The sequence below is a fragment of the Vipera berus genome (assembly GCF_964194415.1).
Source record: "Vipera berus genome assembly, chromosome: 3".
NCBI classification, from domain to species: Eukaryota; Metazoa; Chordata; class Lepidosauria; order Squamata; family Viperidae; genus Vipera; species Vipera berus.
The window spans coordinates 101,742,043-101,762,580 of NC_138204.1; the positions used below are offsets into that span (position 1 = coordinate 101,742,043).

The 20,538-nt window shown below is 44.5% G+C and overlaps 1 protein-coding gene across 2 annotated transcripts in view; it reads left to right on the forward strand.

Moving 5' to 3' along the window:
- BRINP3 (BMP/retinoic acid inducible neural specific 3) overlaps window positions 1-20,538 on the forward strand; it is a gene marked incomplete at both ends in the record, with an annotated part of 482,128 nt that overhangs the window by 323,604 nt on the left and 137,986 nt on the right. For both annotated transcript variants that reach the window (XM_081324366.1, XM_081324367.1), the window contains one exon: window positions 17,887-18,000. In XM_081324366.1, the coding sequence (XP_081180492.1) occupies window positions 17,887-18,000 (114 nt within the window). The remainder of the gene's footprint in view (window positions 1-17,886; window positions 18,001-20,538) is intronic.

The window sequence follows — 20,538 nt, forward strand, 5'->3', positions numbered from 1 at the left end:
TATAAATATCTATCTGTGAATTTTTAAATAGAGTAAATAGGATAGTCTTTGCACATTTGTAGCACAGTTTAACTGAGATTCATTCCCTTTCCAAAGACTTGATGGTATTGCTTTTCATGATCTCCATTAAAGTGCCAAACAACTTGTTTTGCTTTCCTAAATTCTCCTCCAAGTGATGATTGCTTTCTTTTTTCTTGACATTGCTATTTGTTAAAAGTAGACTGGTTTGCTTTTCTGCTTTGTGGTGTGGGGGAAAAAAGTTGGGTATCTTTTCCCATCCTGAGCCACTGATTTTCAACAGAATGAGCTCATTGATTTAATAGTTGTGGGAGTTAGTTATCCTATTATATAGAATTGTACAGTCCTTGTTACACAATCTGTAAATGATGTGTAAATCTTTATTTTTTTATGGGCAAAGTCAACTGAACTATGAATGTGATTCAGTTGTCATTGATCTATGCAGTAACTTTTGTTCTCTTTAAAATGCCTCTTGCAACCTAAATAGCTAGGAGTGTAAAGCACTTTATTATAAAACCAAGGCATTAAAGCTGAAGAATTTTATTTATCTTTAAACAACTAGAGCATTCTAGAAATGAAAGAGTGCTTATAGAATTTTATGTAACATTTTTGATATAATTTGATATCTGTTTTGTGTGTGGAAGACAGAAAGAGGGAATTCAACATTGATTTGTTCCTCATTCTAAATAATAACTAATGATTATTATTGTACATTTGCTTATATGCGATTTTTAAAAATTTATTTTTACCTTATTCTCAATTGCCTTCTGCCTTTCTAATACCAATAGCAAAACAAGGCTGATCATGATGATCATACCAGACTATCAGAATTTATTAGCCCTGCTCTGAAACCAGCTTCATTATGGAATTGGAGGCCAATTACAGGCTGAACTCTTCCTCCCAAAATATTTTTTTGACTAATTTCTACTCACATTCTACTAGCGAGTTTTTCTGTGTACTATATGAAACAGAAGAATCCTATTCTTTATACATCTCTTTATTTCTGCCCTCATTTCCCCTTGATACATGTTAACTCTATTTTATGCCTTCTGCAGAATGAAGCAGGGAGGGACATTCCAGCCAAGTCTTACTCTCTAAGTTACAAAAAATATGCATTCTATTCGTGCATCTTCCAAAGCAAAGTATATTACACATAACCCTGACCTGTTACAAATTCATCTGTGTATAATTCACAGTCTGTTGAATCAAAGATTAATTTGAATCAGTTAGGGTTTAGAGTGATAGATACTGCCTCCTTTGAAATTAACTTTTTTTTTACTTGTGGAAAATCTGCAACAAAACTGTTACAGAGCTCTTAATTTTATCTATAAGGTTTACAGTGTATATCTATTCATTTCAAGTTCATGAAATTGCTTGCACCAACCTTGAGACACAAAAGGAAGCATTTCACTATTTTGAACTATCTGAACTGGTGTTTTTTTTCCCAAATAGACTTTCATAGCCTGTTTTCAGAGCCTGTTCTAAGGCATGCACATTACACATAATTCACATACACAAATTCCTCTGTGTATGATTCACTCATTATTTTCCTTTATCAAGCTTTGCATTATGACACACATGCAGGTCACTTCATTGTGATCTATTCTAATCCAACTGAGGCTACATAGGAGTGTCAGAGGCTTAGAGAGAGGGGAGGAATTTATTAGTGGATATAGTCAAAAGATTTTCAGTGGAGATTCAGAATCTTGCTAAACAATGAAATGCTCAAGGAAATATACAGAGCATCTTTGTTAATTTACAAAATTTATAAATGCATTTTGAAAATTGTGGAAAACCTGAAAGGCTGATATGATATAGAAAGGAGTGTGCAATACATATAACATCTTAATCTTCATAGCTGTTGTTTTGGATTTGTTTGATTCCTATTTCTGGTAGCTGATAGCCAGACATAGTCTGATAGCTTTCTTGTTTTACTCTATCATATTTATGTACTTGATTCCTTGGGTTCAAATTCATTCATCTATTCCTCCCAATATTTTTATTTCTTGTAATAGCTATTAGTTTTCATTGTATTCACAAAGAATGAATTCTTTCCATGGGTACTAATTCCATGATTCAGAATAAGCATTGCTTTCTTGTTCCAGACTCACTTAGAACTCATTCAATTTCTATCCATGTCAACCTAGTAAAACCTATATCAGGAAACAGTTGAGTCATTTTCCAGACAGAATTTAGAGTATCTGCAGCTCATTTCTTCTTGAGGTGAGCATAAAGAAGTATCTCAAGCTTATTTACATCCCTGTGTATCTAGCAGAATTCATAATCCACTGGTATTACTATTGTTTTCTTCACAAGGAAGGACACATATTCCCTGAAATATAATAAAAATATTATTTGATTTCTTTTTCTGTGTTGAATAATCTACCTGATTAGTCCTATTCTGTAAAGCCTAGATTTTTGTGTTACTAAATACATTCTAGGATACATTTTTTGTCAGTGAATGTTACAGATATAACCTCTCGCCCTTACTTACCAGTGTAATTACATGCACAGAATGTGATGTTTCATCTGATTGCAGTTATCTTTTTGCAGTGAAGAATCCAAATTCTTGCTTCTTTACAAGGACAAATCACCTTACCATAATATAGAAAGCCTTTAGATTGCAGATTGTGTTACATGAATTTTAAGTTGTTCTGAATCATCTTTCTGTGCCTTTCTGTAAATACCTTATAATGATTCAGGTTTCAGGTACTTATCTATTATGTGGCAAATAATTGATGTTTGTTATTTGTCAAATAAATGGAGTAGAGCTAAAAAAAAATATTCACATGAGATATAAATTATATCCACTCATTCACATTCTGTGTATATTTGATAGAGTTGGCATTAGAGGGAAATTAAAAGCTTGGAGATAGATAGATAGATAGATAGATAGATAGATAGATAGATAGATAGATAGATAGACAGACAGACAGACAGACAGACAGACAGACAGACAGACAGACAGACCGATAGAAAAATGCAGTTACCTATAAATACATTTTTATATTCATATGTAAGGCACATTAATTCATTCATTCCTAGGTAATGAGAATAAAAAGATATGCAGTTATTTCATTTGAGCCACATATTTTAGAAATAACCTTTTTCTGCTCATAATTAAGAAGCAGAAATGAAGAAGTTTGGACTTCTTCAATATGTTGAGATTTGGGGGAAAGTGCAAAGAAGAGCAACTAAGATAATTAAAGGCCTGTAGGCTAAAACATATGAAGAAGTGTTGCAGGATTTGGGTTTGACTAGTTTAAAGAAAAGAAGGACTAGGGGTGACATGATAGCAGTATTCCAATATTTGAGAAGTTGCCACAAAGAGGAGGAGGTCAACATTTACCAAAGCACCTGTAAGCAGGACAAGAAACAATGGATGGAAACTAATCAAGGAGAGAAGCAATCTGGAATTAAGGAGAAACTTCTAATAGTGAGGACAATTAACCAGTGGAACAGCTTGCCATCAGAAGTTGTAGGTGCTTCATCACAGGAGGTTTTAAGAAGAGACTGGACAGAAACCTGTCTGAAATAATATACGGTTTCCTGCTTGAACAGGGGGTTGCACTAGGAATCCTTCAAGGTCCCTTCCAGCTCTATTCTGACTGAAGTGACATGCAATGATATTTTTGAGATGAGTAGGCAAAAACAAAATCTAACCTTTATTGTTGTAAAATCATATTTTGGAGAAATGCCATATTTAACTATCTGCATGGAATAATTGCCTTCTGATTCTTGCAACATAAGCATATATTATTTCAGAATATGCTTTATTAGATTCAAAAGAAAGATAATAATTCAGTTTACCTCCTACACTTGACTTGTATATGCACACAGTTCTTCTAATGAAAACACAGATCTGCACAAGTATGTAGAATTATTAGTAGTAATATAAGAATCACTTTTCATAACAACTGATGGATCTGGGAAAGATTCATGTCCCTCATATATTAGTGTATAACCCAGTGCATTTTGGCACTGAGTTAATATTTAAGAAAATATCTTTCTTTTTTATTCAAAGAAAGCAGTTAACAAAGAAAAAGATGACTTGGATAAGCAATGTGTAGCATAGAAAATGAATAGATCAGCACCTTATATAAAAGAGTGTGGTGCTTCAGTATATGAGAAATTGCAAGAAAAAATTAATACATAAAATGTCACAGATAGAAGGACAAATTTAAGGATAAAGGTTGGGTGGTTTCTGAAATGAAAGCCATCAGAGAGTTCCCTCTTGGCTTAGCAATCGAAAAGGAGCAAAAGAATAAGTTATTAAATTATTATCAGCTGCAATGTAGCAATTCAAATGTGAGTTCACTTTGAGATGGTTAATGGGATAATGCACAGAGTTCTGGGACGTTGGAGTCATGCAGGTTCACCACCCAGTCTGCAGCCAGTCTGTCCAGGGTGGATTGCACAATGCGGATGTGGGCTTTGTCCCTGGGGATGTCTTGTCTGTATTCTTCCATACTGAGGACTTGAGTTAGGAAAAAACCCAAGCATGGCGGCTCCCCCTTGAAGTTCACTTCCAGAGGCGGGAGTTTTTGAATGAATCAGTGCCTACGCTGCTGGCAGTATTGTTCCCCATCCTGATCCCCGTCTGTGGGTCAGCAGGGAGGTGCATGCTGCTGAGGTGGTAGCTCCAGGTTCAGTTGACACCCCCAGTGCTACAGGTTCCAGATCCCCCGCACTGTCTCTCCAGCTGCAGCTCAAGGTGCTGGTGTGGCTGCAATACTCAGGTTTCTCCTCCCTTAGCGAGCCAAGGGTTTTTTCATCAGGTTAATAGCTTTCTCTAGGATCCAGTATGCATATGGTGCATAACTCCTGTCCTCTTTGCTGACATGCAGGGCGCTCTCCAATCTCTTGCTTCCATTCAGTTTGGTGGCTGCCCCGTATCAGGTTCACTTTCCTCGATGCCTTTTCCCACTTGCTTTTCCTTCCAACATCCATCAACCACCGCGGTTTATGGTTGTGCATCTCCACCACCTCTTCCCTGGAGGAATATGACACTTCAGCTTCCAATAGTTGGTGGAATTTCAGTCGGGGGGAAAGTTTGCTTTCCATGGGGTTTCCCTACTTCCCTGCCTCGTCGTTAGACATTGTATTTTTTGCAAAGTCCCCTGGTAGGGTTCTTCTTTCCAGGTTGACTCTTAATGCAGATCCTGTCTAATGTCAGAACCCACTTCAATCCACATCTTAAGAAAGGAAGACTCTTGGAGACAAGATTATCCAAGCAGGAACTTTTACTAAGATATAGATGATAGAGGGTATAAAAGACAGGATCTGAGAAATCCCTTCACACATCAATATTTTTAAATGTCCCCAAGCAAGCCCCACCCCACAGTTTATTCAGTCAGTTCTGGATCAGCCAGGTTCCATGTGGTAAGCCCCTCGTGAGAAAAGGAGAACATCAGTCCATTCGTAGCAGAATCATTACCACCCCCTCACATTCCATCCGGAGAAACAAACCAGATTCCAGAGGGTTTTTTTTCCCCCACCCCGTTTCTTAGTTGCCTGTAAGATGAAAGGGGAAATGCCCCTCATTGATCTTATTGTGATGGAAAGCAGGCAGGTGGAATAAACAAAAAGTTACATCTAAAGAAAGGAAGTGAAAGCAATAAACACCCATGTTTATTCCCTCTCCTCCTTGGGAATGGCAGAATCCAAGGGGGGGGGGTGAGATTTGGGTTTGTACAGAAAAGATAGTTAGAAATGAAATATAAATGGATTCTGACAATGGGTCCAGTTTTTATTTTGCTTTTCAATGCCATTGTAACTTTGAATGCTCATTAAACAAATAGTTGCAAGTAGAGAATTACCTGTATATATTTTTACTTTGTATATATTTTTTGTATTTATATTGCTTTATTTTACTCTGTATATTTTTAAATGAATGGTCATGAAACAAATGGTTGTAAATCAAGGAAGAGAGAGAGAGAGAGAGAGAGAGAGAGAGAGAGAGAGAGAGAGAGAGAGAGAGAGAGAGAGTGTTTGTACTTTCAGACTTACAGACTTCATTGTAGCCTTATAATAAAGGTCATGCTTTCTTTGTGGTTTACCCATGAGGGCTGACAAATAGACATGTTCTTGAAAACTCCCAAACATTTCAGAGAATGGAACTAAACAGCACAATAGTAGATTGCTGGGATAAAAAAGACACACTCTCTCAAACATGGTTCAGAGTCATTTTTCTCTTCTCTGATTCAGTCCCCCTCCTCCTCCTCCTCCTCCTCCTCCTCCTCCTCCATTGAAGGACAAATATAAAATGCCAAAACATAGCATTTAATGGTTATTCTATTTATCATTCTTTGGTTACATCAGAAGTTACAAGATATAATGAGAATAAATGGAAAATGTAAATATGCTCCCATACTTCCTCATTATAAAGCAACACTACGCATTCACAGTGCATTAAAAGCTAAATGACTCTTGTATGAAAATGTGTGAGGGATATCTCCATGACCCTCTTTGCAGGATCAAACTAAAGTTTCAATTAATCCAACATAATCAAAAGTGATGATTGCCATCATTCCAGAAGTATTTGACTCTGTTAAATACTAAGCAATGTTTTATATGAATATTTGGCTTTAACCAGCAAAGCAAATTCATTGGCTGGGTCAAGACTGTGATATGTGATTTGTTTCTTTTGTCAAAAGAGAGAAATATCATATTTTTAATTGTGTTTGCATGAGTGATATCAATTCTTTTTCTGTGACAGCTAAGTATCAAGACATTCACTGATACGTTAAATACTGATTTATTGTAAGATATGCAAGAAGAACCATCAGACTTTGACTGAATTTGGACTTATGATTACATAGATTTAGTACAAAATTAATGAGATTCAACTCATGCTTTTCTGTGTCCTCTTTCCACTGTTTACTTCTCCTCAATAAACAAATTGTTATCTGTGTTAATCTAAAAATAAATAAATAAAGACATGCTTAGTCTTCAGTTTGGCTCATTTCAGCTTGTGATGCTTTATCTTGGCTTGGAGAAATAATATATCAGTATTAAAATTAATCATAATTCCCATGTAGGGCATTATTGACAAATTGCAGCTAGTTGCAAAAGAAAGCAAATTGTCACAGCCGTCAACGCTGAAAGAACGACAACGTGGTACGGGTGACGACGAGGTTTTCTTTACTTCAGAAAAATCTTAGCAGATACAAAGTCAGCGTTGGGAGCTAGCCGTCCCAACGCGTCTTTTATACATTGGGGGTGATTAGCCCCACCCCTCCCCATGCAAACCAGCATCCGGCTGAGTCCGCTCGAAACCCGCCCCCTTCCCAGCTCTCTGCACGTCACCCCGCCCTTTGTGCCTGAGCTCCCACACAGACTCCAGGTGAGTGTATGCCCTTATCCCCCCTTTTGTGCTCCCCCACCCCTCCTCCGTGCTCCTCTCCACCATCCAGCGCGTCAGTGTTACAGCCCCCCTAACAGCTCCCCACAATACCCCACTGTCCGGACTTCGTTCTGAGCCGCCCAACGCCCCCGACGAGGAACAGGCGGCTGGATAATCCCAGGATGAGTTGCGGCTGCCGGTCTGACTGCCTGTGGGTCCTTTCGGCAGCTCCATCGACGCAGACGCGCTGGAAAGCCCCGGAACAGCTGCCCGTCGGTGGCATGGCCGTGGGACTTGTGCAGCTGCCCGTGGTAGCTGGCGGCCGTTTGACTGCTGGATGTGCTGTTCCCGGGTGGCTCCAGCAAGAAGGTTCGGGCAGGCGGTTTGCGCGGTGTTTCCCCTGCTCCCCTCGTGATGTCGAGCCCACGGGGATTGACAGGCGGCCCCTCCTACCAGGGCACCACCTGGAAGGCAAGAGGAAGATGTTACACAGGCACCAATATGGGCGACGGGTTCCATCCGACCCCCCCAGGTTTGTCTGGGTGCCTACGGTGGAATGCCCTACGTAGCCGTGCTGCTTGGACGTCCCGTTCCGCCACCCATGATGCCTCAGATGCCGGATATCCCCTCCACAATAGCAGGTACTGTACCCTTCCCCTCCGCACCCTGGAGTCAAGGATGTCCTGCACTTCGTAGTGCCCATTACGAACAGGACCGGGGGCCCCCTTCCCCAACCCCACAGGAACGGATGCCGGTTTCAACAGGCTGCCGTGAAACACCAGGTGTACCTTGCCAAGGAATTTGGATAACCTGAGTCGTACCATTACCGGGTTGATGACCTGGGTGACCTGGAATGGCCCTATGAATTTGGGACCCAGTTTCTTACTTGGTATCTGTAGACGTAAATATTTGGTGGACAGATACACCCAGTCCCCGACTCCAGGGGTGTGAAAGGGTTGGCGCTTCTTGTCTGCCTGTTCCTTCATAACACCGGCCGTTTTCTGTAGCGCCTCTCTGGTTGCTTTCCACACCCCTTCCAATTGCGATATCCACTCCCTGGGTTGGCAGGGAGATGCCGACCCCTGGGGTCATACCTTGACACCACCGTGAAGGGAGGGTAGCCGGTGCTGCTGTGCACTGCATTATTGTGGGCTACCTCAGCAAATGCCAGCAGGTCCGCCCAGTCCGTCGGGTTGATGGGAGACAATTGCACCCCCCGGTCCGAGATGATATGCCTGGGCACGCCATGTAGGCGGTAGATGTGCGTTATAAACATCCACGCCAGTCGCCGGGCTGTTGGCAATCCTTTGCATGGTATGAAGTGGTTATACCCTCGGCTCTCCGGCAGCTCCACAATAAAATCCATGGCTATGTCCTGCCATGGCCGACAGGGGTCTGCCACTGCTTGTAAAAGACCCATTGGTTTACCAGGCCGGGGTTTAGTGGTAGCACACGTATGACACTGGCACACATATTCCTCAACGTGACATCTCATACCCGGCCACCAGAACTGTCGCCGAGAGAGGTGCAGAACCCGAAGTGGCCAGCTTGTTTGGCATCATGGCACCTAAACAGGACATCCGCTTGAAGAGCTTGCGGCACGTACATCCTGTCCCGGTACCAGGCCAGACCCTCCCAAAGGGTCAGGAGGTGCGGGTGTTGTTGCAACCAGATATCCTCTTTTAGAGCATCCTTTATGAGTTGCAACAGGTCGTTGACGGCCCTGGATTTTACGGCTTGTATCACCTCCGATTCACACGGGGGAAGAATAGCCTGCACCACCTCCTCCCGCCGGCTATCGTATTGAGGGAGGCACGAGAGCACATCCGCTAGAAAGTTCTTCCCCCCTGGGACATATTTCAGGGTGAACTTGAAATGCCTGAAGTACAGCGCCCACTGAACATGCTTTGGAGCCAGCTTCCTGGGTGACTGCAAAGCCTCCAGGTTTTTGTGGTCCGTCCATACCTCAAAGGACTTCTCCGCCCCTTCCAAGTGATGTCACCACGTTTCCAACGCCCACCAAACAGCGAAGGCCTCCTTTTCCCAGATGGCCCAGGCCCTTTCGGTGGCTGACAGCTTCTTGGAAGCATAGGCACATGGTTGTAGCACCCCATCACTATTTTGCTGCAGGAGAACGGCACCCACCGCCACGTCGCTGGCATCTGCTTGAACAATGAATGGTATGGTAGGGTCGGGTGCAACAAAACGGGCTCTTTGGCAAACAACTCCTTTAGCGTCTCAAAAGCCCTTTGACATTCGGCGGTCAATGCCACCCGTAAGCCTGGACGTGGCTTCACTGTCAGCTGTTTGGTCTGCAGCAGATCCGTTAAGGGCAGTGCGATCGTGGCGAAGGACGGTATGAACTACCTATAGAGGTTGGCAAATCCCAAGAAGCTCTGCAGCTGCCGTCAGGTTCCTGGGGCTTGCCACTGTTGTACCGCCTCCACTTTCTTGGGGTCCATCGCGATTCCAGCCACGGATATCCAGTAGCCCAGATAGTCGAAACGGGAGGTATGGAACTCGCATTTCGTGAGTTTTACACGAAATGTCGAGCTTCTAGGAGTTTCTGTAATACCTGCTGCACTAAAGTGACGTGCTCGTCCATGGATTCCGTGTAAATTAGTATGTCGTCGAGATACATGAGGACCCCCCTGTACAGATGCTCATGCAGTACCTGATTTATCAACTGCATGAAGACCGCGGGAGCCCCTTGGAGCCTGAACGGCATCACACGAAACTGAAAACTGCCGAGTGGGCAGTTAAACGCTGTTTTCCATTCGTCGCCTTCTTTGATGCGCACTCGATAGTACGCTTCCCGCAGGTCCAAGCGAATAAACACCCTCCCACTGGCCAGATGGGATAACATGTCCTTCATCAGAGGCAGTGGGTACAGGTTCTCAACGCACACCGCGTTGACCCCACGATAATCCACACATAGTCGTAGCCCACCGTCCTTCTTTTCTCTGAAGAGAACGGGTGCTGCCATACATGAGCGAGCAGGCTGGATAAAGCCCCGTGCCAGGTTCTTGTCTATGTAACACCGCAGCTCCAGCATCTCTCGTGGTGCCATGGCGTACATTTGTGGCTTGGGCAACCTGACCCCCGGCTCCAGCTCAATCGTGCAATCCGTGGCCCGATGGGGTGGTAGAAGGTCACACTCTTGTTCACCGAAGACCTCCAGGAGGTCGGCATATTCTGGCGGAACCTGCACCTCCGATCCGGCCCTGCAGCCTTCTTCTGTCCTTCATGGCTGTCTGTCTTTCCCCACGGGTTCGTGGTCAGGGGGTTGGGGCCCAACCCCAAGTCGAAGGTGTCATCACCCCCCCCACCAGATGGTCAGGCCCCACTTGTCCAGCCATGCGAGACCCAGGATCACCTCCTCGGTCATGGAGGGTACCACAATGAACCGTAACCTCTCCCAGTGCTCCCCCATGCCCAGGCGTATGGGTTTTGTTACATGCGTGATGGGTGCTCCCCCCAAGAGGGAGCCATCCACCTGTTGGAAGCGTATAGGGGTTTCCAGTCGCACCACCCCAACACCCACCTTGGCCACCACCTCTTGACTGACAAGACACTGTGTGCTACCCGAGTCAATTAAGGCCCTGAATCCCAGTGCCTCACCCATGTTGGGGTTCGTCAGTGTTACTGGGATCGTGAAAGGGCACATTGGTGCACTTACCATTGGGTCTTCCTCCTGTCCGTCACCGTTCCCGTAAACCTCTAGGTCCACGTCCGTTGGCCTCTCAGTCTCCGCTTGGTTGTTTCTCCTGGGCGTTGTGTCCAAAGCCTGACGGGTGGCTCGAGAGCGCTCCACAAACCGTGGGGGAGTTACACCCCGTGCTGGGGTTGCTCCTGCCACCGCCTGGGGCGCCGGCATTGGACAGTCAGCTACACGGTGCCCCGGCTGGTCACACCGGAAATAGCAAAAAGCGGCCCGGGGCGGTGGTACTGTGGGTTTCTGCATCGGAGACGCCGGTTTTTGCCCCTCCCCTTGCGGCTTCTGCAGAGCCTGTCGGGGGTCTGCTGGAGGTTTTGCACGCCGCTGGCAGCCCTGTAGGCCAACGTCCAGCTCAACCACGAACCGGAACCATTCCTGGAGTCTGGGAGGGATTCTGCGGACAATACAGGCCCTCTGGAGGTGGTCGTCAAGCCCAGCCCGGAAATAATGGATCAACCTCCGCTCCAGCCACGAGCTAGGTTTGCCTGCCGCCTCCCTGAACTCCCGGACAAACTCCGTTGCTGGCCGGCCGTTTTGTCGGAGCCCAACTATCTCGGCTTCAGCCCGCTGTACCCGGGTAACATCTTCAAAGCGGACTCGCAATGTCTCGAGGAACAACCCGACATCCCCCAGCTCTCTGGCACGGTCGCTGTACAGGTTAGCGACCCACGCCGCAGCCTGCCCCTGCAGCGCTGTTGTGACTGCCATCACCATCGCCCACTGAGAGGCATACACAGGGCCGTACATGTCCAGATGATGGATCATGTGACCAAGGAAGAGGGCCAGGCGGTCAGGGTGGCCATTGAAAGTCATGGGCAACGGTGGCGGGCCCCACGCTGCTGGTGCTCCCCAGAGTCCTGCTGGAGCACCCAGTCCTTGCGCTATGGGCCCTGGTTGTTGCCAACCCAGCACTCCTGCCGGTGGCCCCGGGCGTAGCGCAGCACCACCACCCCCTGTAGCACCCGCCCCTACGGGCCCTTGACCTGGTGTGGCTGCGGGGCCCGGCAACGAAGGTGAGGTCCCCTGCGGGGTGCCGGAACCCTGCGGAGCCCGAAAATGGGGGCTAGCCAGGCGGAAACGGGCCTGGCTCTGCTGCACAGGGCCAGCCCTGTCCTGAGACCAACAGCCAGAGTCCGGTTCGGGTTCAATGGGGGTCCATGGCCGAGGCTCCCTGAACCTGTCCCTCAGGACGTCTGTGGTATAATTCCCTGGAGCCGTGGAGTAGCTCCACTCCTCCCCTTCTTCATCGGTAATGCGACGCTCTCTCCACTCCAACAATGGCCCCCTCTGCCTGTGTGGCCGCTCCTGCCCAGTCTCCATTTGTCCCAGTACAGAACTGAGCCACCATTCCCCAGTCTTTGCTTGAGCAGTCAGCCCCTGGGTCCCAATGCCTTCAGCCACTGGGCAAGGGTCCCGGACCTTGGGCCGAACTACAGGTGGGGCCTCTGCCAACTCCCCCATGTCCAGAGGCGCTGTAGCCCCAGCCGGCTCCTCTCCCTCCACAGCAAGCACAGCCCCCTGGGTTCCCTCGGCCATGTCAGTTGCCTCGAAGTCCAGAGCAGAACACAGCAACGAGGAAATGCTGTAAGCAACGCTGACTTACTGTCACAGCCATCCACGCTGAAAGAACGACGACAACATGGTACGGGTGACGACGAGGTTTTCTTTACTTCAGAAAAATCCTAGCAGATACAAAGTCAGCGTTGGGAGCTAGCCGTCCCAATGCGTCTTTTATACATTGGGGGTGATTAGCCCCACCCCTCCCCATGCAAACCAGCATCCGGCTGAGTCCGCTCAAAACCCGCCCCCTTCCCAGCTCTCTGCACATCACCCTGCCCTTTGTGCCTGAGCTCCCACACAGACTCCAGGTGAGTGTATGCCCTTATCCCCCCTTTCGTGCTCCCCCACCCCTCCTCCGTGCTCCCCTCCACCGTCCAGCGCGTCAGTTTTACAGCCCCCCTAACAGCTCCCCGCTGTCTGGACTTCGTTCTGAGCCACCCGACGCCCCCGTCGAGGAACAGGCAGCTGGATAATCCCAGGATGAGTTGCGGCTGCCAGTCTGACTGCCTGTGGGTCCTTTCGGCAGCTCTGTTGATGCAGACGTGCCGGAAAGCCCCAGAACAGCTGCCCGTCGGTGGCATGGCCGTGGGACTTGTGCAGCTGCCCATGGTAGCTGGCGGCCGTTTGACTGCTGGATGTGCTGTTCCCGGGTGGCTCCAGCAAGAAGGTTCGGGCGGGCGGTTTGCGCGGCATTTCCCCTGCTCCCCTCGTGATGTCGAGCCCACGGGGCTCGACACAAATGTTTTCAGTCTCCTTTATAACAAGGTTGAAGACAAAAAAGAGTAGCTATATGCACAAAATGTTATCTTATTTCAGCACTGCCTTTTGATTTGTTAGTTTGTAGAGTTCTGTCCATCATAATGGTAGATACCAAGTTGGGGAAACTGAATGAGTATAATGTTCAAAGTTGGATAGCTATGCACCATAAATGTTATTTTTCTCAGACATATATAAGCAAAATGCCTTTGCTTTAATGAAAAAAAAAGCTAATAATGAATTGCTGCTTATTCTTATGTAATAATTTTCAAGTTTTTTCATAAAAACCTAGGAATGTTCTAGCAACTAGCTTAAGTGTTCATTTGTTAGTTTTGATGAGAAATAACTTTCTCAAACATATTAAGAATAACCAAATTGAAATGACTTTGTTCCCAGATGCCATCTTTCTCCTTGGTGTGATCAGAGGAAGAATGGCACACTGCTTTAGAGAACCTTTTAGTTTATATGAGCTGTTGATAATCCTCTTTAGCCTTACCACTGTTTATTTGAAATATGTTAATGGAGGTAATCACCTTTAGCTGCACATATTTAATAAAGAGACATGAAATGTATAATGAATATTCATCATGCTTCTTTGAAAGTTCCAGGTGTCATTATTTTTCAGCTGGCAATTTGATATAGCTCCTTAAAGACAGACTATTTCAACAGTATCTTTTTCTATTTTTTTAATCTGTTTATCTAAATCTGCTTGTCTAAAAGTCATTAGACTCTTTTCATTTAGAAACTTCCAAAACAATCAAAGAAGAAGAAAAGTGGGGTGGAGAAAAGTTATTTTCTTTGACATGTTTGATGCCACCTGTGTATAATTAAATTGTTCTGCTTTATAGAGTAGTATTTCATGTTGAAAAAAATCTGTCAGTCTGCTGTACAGCACCCCCCCAGATTAATAACAAGTGTTAAAGATAAATTTAAAGGAGAACCTATAAATTCAAAACAGACTTACACACAAAAAAAGTATGCCCAACTTGCTCAATCTAAACTTTTAATTGTCTTATGTATTAAAATTTCTGTGTACTTTGTGGTTTTACCATTATACTTTGACTTGCATAATTTTAAAATATTTTGAAACAAGTATACAAAAATGTATTTGGGGCCTACTATGTGATAAGGATCACTAACATCATTGTTCAAAATTTATAAACACATCTTAACCTTTATTACTAGGCACTGTACATGATCTTAGCCAAAAGAAATTGTATTATGTGTATTATGTGAGACCCCTCCTCAAGAAGCCTGCACTGGACCTGGCTGTTTTAAATAACTATCGTCCAGTCTCCAACCTTCGCTTTTTGGCGAAGGTTGTTGAGAGTGTGGTGGCGCATCAGCTTCCTCTGTTCCTGGAGGAAACTGATTATCTGGACCCGTACCAATCAGGTTTCAGGCCCGAATACAGCACGGAGACGGCATTGGTCACGCTGGTGAATGATCTCTGGAGGGCTCGGGACAGGGGTTGCTCCTCTGTCCTGGTCCTATTAGATCTCTCAGTGGCTTTTGATACCATCGACCATGGTATCCTACTGCGGCGTCTCAGGGGGTTGGGAGTGGGAGGCACCGTTTCACGGTGGTTCTCCTCCTATCTCCTGGGCCGTTTGCCGTCGGTATTGACGGGAGGGCAGAGATCCGCCCCGAGGCCTCTCATTTGTGGAGTTCCTCAGGGGTCGGTTCTCTCGCCCCTCCTGTTCAACATCTATATGAAGCCGCTGGGTGAGATCATTCGTGGTTTCGGGGTGGGGTATCATCAGTACACTGATGATACCCAACTTTTTCTTTCCACCCCGACCCAACCCAGCGATGCCCTCGCCGTGATGTCCCGGTGCCTGGAGGCGGTCCAGGTCTGGATGGGGAGAAACAGGCTTCGTCTCAATCCCGCCAAGACTGAGTGGCTGTGCATATCGGCATCTCGGGTCAACCAGACTATTCCATCTCTAACGATGGGGGGTGAGGTGTTACCCCCCGTTGATAGGGCTCGCAACTTGGGCGTCCTCCTGGATTCATGACTCAATTTTGAAGACCATATAGGAGCCGTGACCAGGGGGGCTTTTGCCCAGGTTCGCCTGGTGCGCCAGTTGCGACCCTATCTGGACCGAGATGCCCTACGCACAGTCACTCATGCGCTCGTGACCTCCCGTTTAGACTACTGCAACGTTCTCTACATGGGGCTGCCCTTGAGGACCACTCGGAGGCTTCAGCTGGTGCAGAATGCGGCCGCGCGAGTTGTGATGGAGGTCTCCCGATACTCCCATGTAACACCTCTACTCCACGAGCTGCATTGGCTTCCGGTTGCCCTCCGGGTGAGATTCAAGGTGCTGGTGATGACCTATAAAGCCCTACATGGCTTGGGTCCGGGATATCTGAGGGAACACCTGCTGCCGGCATCAAGTTCCCTTCGTCCAGTGCGCTCCCACAGGGAGGGTCTTCTCAGGGTGTCACCGGTAAGAGATTGCCAGCGGACGACACCCAGGGATAGGGCCTTCTCAGTGGGGGCGCCTGCCCTTTGGAACCAGCTGCCAGTGGAGCTGAGGACTGCCCCCGACCTCCGTTCATTCCGCCGGGACCTGAAGATCTGGCTCTTAGAGCTCTCTGGCCCAGGCTGAGGATTAATCTTATTTTAACTGGGGTTTTATTTATACAGGGACAAATATTTTTTTAAAAAAACTTGTTTTAACTTTTGTATCTTGGTTTTTAATTACCCTGTAAACCGCCCTGAGTCCTTCGGGAAAGGGCGGTATATAAATGTAATAAAATAAATAAATAAATAAATAAATAAATAAAATACAGATTTTCCCAAAAGTGCAGGGATGGGGAGAAGACAGATGTTTGCAAGTAAATTCACTTTTCAGTATAAATGGCAAATGATTTAAAAGATTCTTTATCTAACCAGTTGGGGAAACATTGGTCAAATACAAAATTATCAAATTCAGACTTTCCAAAACAATAGGATGCAGAAGCTATGCCAAATTTGAAATATATTATTTTTTCCTAGTTTAACTCATTCTCCATCGTATCCAAAACTTGAATTCTCCATCGTATCCAAAACTTGAATTAAAATTTGGGTCCTATCAAAGTTGTTTGAGCCAAATTATTCATGGTTAACCTTTATCTCACCAATTTCATCATGAGCTGAAATAACGTCTATAATACATACTTAAAGCCTTCCAGTAAGATTATTATCAAATTTCAAAAAAAGAGTTTTAAAAATATACACAATAGAAATTAGAGCCATTTTTTTCAGTCAATTCAATGATTTTCTTTAAAAAAATCAAATCATACTGCAGCATTTTAGTTTTCAGTTTCTTCTGGTATGCTAGAAATTTTGTTACACACATCTTTAAGAATAGTAATTGATGTGTTATTAACCTGTTCTGTCCCAGCCTACGTGAGTCCTTGTTAAGCTCACAAGGAGAAACCCCTCTTCCAACAAGCAGGCTGGAACTGCAGGAAAAAAACAATCCCTTTTTATTATTTACAGACCTGAGTAAATGTCCAAGTCAAACAAAACACAGTTCACAGAAACTTGGTTCCTTAACACGAATGGTTGCCTTTGGCAGCCAGTACCTCCCACACCTTCCCTTTTATGATGCAGCCAAGCTGTGGCTTTCTAATGCCTTCTCCTTTGCCTTTGGAGCCACCCCATTGCATTCCTCTGTCCAACTCTCTTTTCTTGTCAGCGTTTACATGCATCCTGGATATCTTCCAGCTGTGAGTCATCATTGTCCAACTCAGACTCCCAGCATAGCTGTGTCTCAGCCTGAGCATGAGTAGAGGGGGCAGGCTCCTTGTCAGATTGTAAGTCTTGGAGCTCCTCAAAGCCTTCCCCTGACTCTGATGTCACTCCAGGCCCCTCTTCCTCCTCTGATTCCTCTGACTGAGCTGCCGGGTCCACTGGCTGGCAAGGACTCACAACATAACCTATGAATGAGGTTTTTTAAAAAGTAGTCATAGAACTGTGCTTCCAGTTTGAATCCAGTTTAATATTATATCCAGAGGTTTGACCCTCTCTTTGCTTCCATTCTTTCTTCAAAGGTAATTTGTATAACTGAAAACCAACAATATAATTTTAAGCAGAATGTTGTCAGAGTTTTTCTGATAACTATCTTTTTCATCTATGCACAAATGATTGCATAAATATTCTTTTTTCTGACTCAAGAATATCCCATATTAACCATCCATTTTCTATATTACTACTTCCACAAAAATTGTGAAGGGTTGTTTCTTCTCCCAGGTTTATGAAAATTGACTTCCCAAGGTTTCGCTGATTTCTAATCCGTAGAAAATTGAGCACTACCATCAAGAAATACTCTGCTATTGATGAAATGCTATACTAAAAAAAAGTTTGCATGGTAAAATGTAATGTTGTGTGTGTTGGTTACAATGACCACTACTTCTTCAAGTTCCAGATGTTTTGGGAAGGAAAATTAGCCTTTTCTATATAATACAGCAAATGGTTTTCCATTTCTTTATTCACTAGGTGACAGAAACCCGGACTGGTCCTCTTGGCTGCAGTAACTATGACAACCTAGATTCTGTCAGTTCTGTTTTGGTACAGAGTCCAGAAAATAAGATTCAGTTGCAAGGTACGTGGGTGGAATTTTGTTAACTTCTTACAGGAAGATTTTTATAGGACTATTGTTATTAAACTTACAGTATGCCTGAAGAGTACATATGAAGAATCATTTCAAATGTTCCATTTCCCTAAGGTTTCAGTGGGTATATAAAAATCAAGGTTGTGTTCAAAATATGGAAAAAAAATCAGATTCAAAAAATTTGTTGTGGCCATTTTCTTTACTTTAATATACAGTTTGTGTCAAGGTAAAAATCACCTTTGTAGAGGGCGAAGGACCGTGCTTCAGAGAATGCATGATATGCATGCAGGAAGGCAAGAAAAACACGACGCATAATCTTACTAAATACCTTTTACTAAATATATATTATACAGAGCTAGCTCACTACATCCTAACGTAACAGTCAGTAACAGCAAAGTGAAATAAAGCAATACAGATAAACACTCTGGGAACTTTTTCTAGACATGCGCACTAAACAGACTGAAACCATAACATAACTAGTCATATGGGATTCACTATGGTTACCAGATAAGTTATCACAACAGGTGCAGAGAGAAGAGGAAAATGTACAGTTAGAAATGAACTTTCTGACGAACAAAAAAAAACAACGTGCAGTGACATTCCCCTTCTTTCGTCAGCAAAGTGAAGACTCAAGTAAAGCACATCTTCTCACGCAGATACTCATGCTGGGCTGTAGGAAGTGGTTTCTTCAGCATATCAGCAATTTGATCACGTGTAGGCACATACTGTAATGTCACAAAACCTTGTTTAACCAGTTGCCTTATGTTTTGATATCGGATGTCAATGTGTCTGGACCTTGAACCTGTAAAACGTGTTTCAGAAATATAAACCACAGATTCATTATCTTCCATCACTGTGATCGGTCGAATCGGATGTGTCCAGATATCTGTGACCAAAGCATCAAACCAGGTTAAAGAATTGCATGCATCAGACACACAAGCATACTCAGCTTCTGTAGAGGAACAAGAAACAAAATTCTGTTTACGCACATGCCAGTAAACAGGACAACCATTTAGGAACATCATGTAACCTGATGTACTTTTCCGTGACTTCTTATCACTCGCCCAATCTGAATCTGCAAAACAACATAACTCTGCATAGTCAGTATGTGTTGGTTCCAACAACAACTTCATGTCTTTGGTGTGTTTTAGATACCTCAATAACTTTTTAACACATGTCCAATGAAACTGTTTTGCCTTGCCTACGTGTCGTGATAACAGATTAACACTAAGTGCAATGTCGGGTCTAGTCCAACTACTAATATACAGCAGCGACCCAATGACTGAGCGATATAGTGTTTGATCCTCGAACTCAGGACTTGGTTCATGTGCCAAAATGTGAAAGTCAGTTTGCATGGGTATACTCACAGGCTTAGCGTCCTCCATGTTACAGTGATGTAACAGTTGTTCAATCTTCTCTTCTTGTGTGAGACTAAACCCCTTCTGAGTTTTGGCAATTTGAACACCTAAATAAGTGTTAATACATCCTAAACACTTCAGTGTGAAGAACATTTGTAAAGCTTTAGCAAAAACCTCACTCATCTGCTTATTTGGACCAATATAAACAATATCATCGACATAAACAAGAATTATCTCATACCTATTACCGGATCTTTTAGTAAACACGCATTCATCTGTTTCGGACTTAATAAAGCCCATTGAATTTAGTTTGTCAGAAAGACATAAGTACCACATTAAACCAGACTGTTTCAGACCATAAAGACTTTTGTGTAGAAACCAGGTATCCCCTTCTTGCTGTCTGAACCCTGGAGGACCTTTGACATAAATTTCTTCATCAAGATCAGCGTGTAGATAAGCCGTTTCAACGTCGAACTGGAAAACCTCTAGGCCAAGGATAGTTGCAGTGGCTAAAGCAATTTTCACACTTTCAGTCCGCACTGTGGGTGAGTATGTATTTGTATAGTCCTCAGGATAACGTTGAGCGAAACCCTGGGCTACCAGTCTGGCCTTGTACAACGACTCACCATTCGGCTTCTTTTTGATCCTGTAGACCCATCGAGTACCAATAACTTTCTTATTTGCTGGAGGGCTTGCAGGCGTAAACACTTGGAGTTTCTTTAGACTGTCCATTTCAGCCTGCATCGCCTCAAACCATTTATCTTGTTCTGATTCAGGAAGATGTTTGATCTGTGTGAACTTCTCAGGTGGAAGTGTAACATTACAAATCAAAGGTACAGGTGTTTTTGTTACTTGCCACAAATACAGTTTTGGAGGGATTCCCTTTGTGGACCTCTTGGAACGTCTCGGGCCAACCGTCCATTCTTCTTCCGTGTCGTCCTCGTCTTCATCATCGTCGCCAGCAGCAACATCAGTGGCTTGTGAAGACGGAACAGTAGGTTGAGAAGAACTCGTGGAAGGAACATTCTCCTGTGAATCTTGATCATCAGGTTGTGTGGCATCAGCAGCATCATCTCTAGGAAAATAAACTCCAGCATCTTCCTCAAAAGTAGCAGATTGTGAAACCACAATAACATGATGAGAGTCAATGTATTTGCTCCATTTTGAATTATCATCAAT